This window comes from Impatiens glandulifera, chromosome 6, assembly GCF_907164915.1.
Source record: "Impatiens glandulifera chromosome 6, dImpGla2.1, whole genome shotgun sequence".
NCBI lineage: Eukaryota > Viridiplantae > Streptophyta > Magnoliopsida > Ericales > Balsaminaceae > Impatiens > Impatiens glandulifera.
In genome coordinates, this window is record NC_061867.1 from 12,300,811 (window position 1) to 12,304,739 (window position 3,929).

General features: G+C 29.3%; 1 protein-coding gene across 1 annotated transcript; it reads right to left on the minus strand.

Moving 5' to 3' along the window:
- Window positions 1-2,096: 2,096 nt before the first annotated feature.
- On the minus strand, window positions 2,097-3,265 carry LOC124941977. The gene has a single exon (XM_047482373.1). The coding sequence runs from the start codon at window positions 3,166-3,168 to the stop codon at window positions 2,209-2,211; it is 960 nt and encodes a 319-aa protein (XP_047338329.1). The 5' UTR covers window positions 3,169-3,265; the 3' UTR covers window positions 2,097-2,208.
- Window positions 3,266-3,929: the final 664 nt, after the last annotated feature.

The window sequence follows — 3,929 nt, forward strand, 5'->3', positions numbered from 1 at the left end:
GAATCATAAATTGCAGACCCTAGCAAGATATTACCCCAATTATCGCATACACTATCAGATTAATTTAAAGTTTATATAAAATAGTGATCAATATTGGTTATACTTTTATGAAATATTGTTTATTGTTTAAAACTTGTTTGTCAACAATACACGTCCGTGTTAAATTTGGTTAGTTCAATCAATTTTTAATATAATATTTCTTATTCATATCACATTAAAATAGAATCACATAAATATCGGAATGTATCTTAAATTATTGTACCCTTTTTTCGAGTATATTTAGTTTTTGAGAATGAGTTTCCATAAATGTTGACATTGTTATAATTTTTACGGATCAATGCTACCCAAAGATAAACTTACATTATTTGCAGCCACACAAGAAGTATAATATAATTTCTACTTATTAATGCTACCCTAGATAAACTAAAGGCCATGCGGTATTATTTGTGGCCACACTATGTTGCTTTGGTTCTCACTAATTTTATCTTCTTTTCTTTTTCCAAATGTATTATCATCAAAATAATATATAAGTAACTACAACAGCATTCTAAATAAGAAAAAACAAACAAGATCTAATAAAAAAGAGAAATTTTATTTTACTTTCTAAGTAAATTAAAACTCTATTATTCGAACATTAATTTTAGAGAAATTCTTGGAAATTTGATTACAAGTGAATGTAAAACTGTTCTTCTTTTCTGTTTTCGTTTTTAGGTAATATTACCGTGAATTTGCCATCATTTTTATTGAAAGTATTTTTTATCTAATAATTTTTTTTTTTTGTATTTTTTTGAATTATGAAAAACTAGAATGGCCGACTCAAGGTTATGCTGTCATGGTCTTTTACTCTCATTTAAAATGCTTCTAGTTGGCTCTTTTAGTCTTTTAAGTAGACTGTTTCCACCCGGAGAAAAAAAACTCAATAACTACTTAAATAAATGATTTTTATATTTAACTTCAAATTTAATATAAATAAAATAACACATAAACGCATTATTTACATATATTATAATAAATCACATGATTTTGTAAAATAAAATGAAATAACATAGAAACTTTGATATACACACATTTCCCAAAAGTTGACATTCTTACTTGAAAATAAGCTAGATAAATAAATGACATTTTACTTATAATTATTAATGACATTAATAATCTAAATGATTTTGTCAATTAGTAAAATTATTGGTCATACATTTAATTAGCTAGTTATCAAAGTCATATATACTCTTTTCATTTATGGATCACATGTATATTGGAAAATCACAAAATAATCATTACAAATTAAAGTCATTAAATGAGTTATCATAAATTGAACCAAATTAAACTTAAAATAATATAAACAATATCAAAAACTCAAATCACAACTAAGAGGAATGCATCAGTTCATTCAGTTGTATAAGCTAAATTAAATCGGTTAATTTTGTGATTGTTTTTGCAAATATCACAATTTATATTATTGTTAAAAAAATTATTTATCTTTTATTATTGTTTTCATTTCCTTTTTCAATTCTATTTTACATTGGCATAAGTGTAGTCACAAAGTTTCTGAAGTAAATTTATTATTAGCCAGAGTTGGTATTTCCTAGGCATACCATCTATCTAAGTTACAGATATATTTAAAATTATAAATAAATAAATAAAAGGATTTAATATGACCCAACTAACTTATTATGGAGGTCATTAAGTATATTGTGGGACAACATTGTAACTTGAATTAAATTATTATATATATATAACACAATTTAAAAAAAAAATGAATCCAAAATGATTCAGCCATCATTCATTTTGGAATACTAATAATGTTTTACATATTTAAGTTTGTTACATTCATTTAACAATTAACCAACTAGATTAAATTATTTTATTAATTTAAATACATATATTTAATATTACAAACCGGTTAAATTAAAAATAAAAAGTTACTAAGGACTACCAAAAATCAAAAATGATTTTCAAACTGTTTAACCAAAATCAACTATTTAATTTGTCGAATTAGTGCTATCTTGATAAAGGTATATCCAAATCAGATGTTAACATTGAATTTGGAATAAAAAAGTATAATTAACATAAAAAATGAATTATTTTAGTCTTAAAAGTTCAGATATAACATCTATTTAACTATTAACATTGTTTACAAACCATTTAAAACAAATCAAAATAATAAAATTAATTAATATAAGGACTACATAAAAATATTATATTCCTTATTTAATATACTTTCCTAATAAAGAGATTACGCAGATTAAACATATTACTTCTCCCGCCGTCAGTCGATCCTCCGCCGCCGCTAGAATCATCAGAACCACCGCCGGCGCCGGCACCGGCGCCGACGACGGTTAAATTCACGGCACTACTCTCAACACTTCTACAACTTAAATGTTGCCGGTAACTCATACAAGTCGGAACATTTATATTCAAAACCCTATTTTTAATTCCATTTCCATCGGAATTTGCTGTCGTCACCTTTTTCCGGCGAACATCTTTCTCTTCTTTCCGATCCCCATTATCCGATCTACGAAAATCAGGTCCCATTTTTCCGACGGATACTCGTCGGATTTGCCAAACCGGGCTGCTCCGACCCAAATGAACACCAGATCGGGTCGGGCTATTGGGCCATTTTCTGGACTTAGATTCGCCCCGAGAGTTGCTCCGAGAACAAGGAGCACTACTAACCTTACGGGTCACAGATGATCCGGATCCCATTTTCGGTTTATTTCCATTGTTTCCGGCGGATCTACTCCTGGAGAAAGGCCATATGTTTATATTCAACTCTGCCGGAACACCGCCGGCGCCGGCGCCGGTACCTTTCCTTTTATCTTTTTTCTTGTCTTTCTCTTTGTTTTCTCCGATATCACTCTGATTTTTCTTCTTGAATATGTCCGTCCATCTCTTTGAAGCCGTTAGTACGATTTCAGGATCTTGAAGTGAATCTGATAAAGGTGAGATTTTTTCTTGTTCTGGAGGTGGGTTTTCCGGTGGTTCGTCGGAACGATGTAAGTGGAGGAGATGAAGTGGAAGGAGAACGCCGTCGACGAAAAGTTCGTCGGCGGAGAGGATATTGGGTTGATTGAAAGAAGGATTTTGTTGTCTCCAGAAATCGAACTCCGGCGAACTTGAATCAGTGCTTTTCCGGCCACCGGCGTTATTTTGCAATCGCAAGATCTCCATTTTAGAGAGAGAGAGATAAAGAAGAAATTACAAGTGAGAGGAAGCTTCTTTATTTACTCCTTCTCCAGTCAGATTTTTTGGAAACTGAACCGGACCGGTCCTACATATTGGGAATTTCTAGGGCATATGAGAGAAGAGAGATCAGAAACAATAGATATTAAAACAAATCTGAAAAAATAATTATTTAATCACTTTTTTTCTTACTTTGAAAACAAACACTCCCTAGGCATAGATCATTAGAATAACTTTGAGAAAAAAAAATATATAAAATAAAAGTATGATTGTGATGATCTTGAGGATGTATAAATTTTGATGGATAAGTACTTGTGTGAGGGAAGAGTTTTTTAGGTTTTATTTGGGTTTATTTAAAAACTTTGTTTGATAAAAAAAATTAGGAAAAAATTTGTTTTTTAAATTAGAAAACTAATTTATCTTTTCACTTTAGAGGATATAGTGTAGGTGAGAGAATGATGGTTTATAAAAAAGATAAATTTAGAAGGTAATTTTGGTATTTATATGATTTGATGGTTAATGATGTTTGAGTTTTGGGATAAAAGCTGAGTTTTATCTAAAACTCTCTCGTCAAATCGAGGGAGTAATGGAAAATAATGTTTAATTTTTTTTTTTAATTATTTAAATAATTACAAAACCAAAGAAAGTGTTAACAAAAAATATGGTAAAATTTATTCATAATCAAGTTTAAAAGTCATCACATTCAAGAGGGTGGAAAAGATAATTATATGAAAATTATGTCTTTATTA

What these genes read in the sequence shown, in the direction of transcription:
- LOC124941977 (XM_047482373.1), bottom strand. Translation starts at nt 3,168, where the DNA reads ATGGAGATCTTGCGATTGCAAAATAACGCCGGTGGCCGGAAAAGCACT.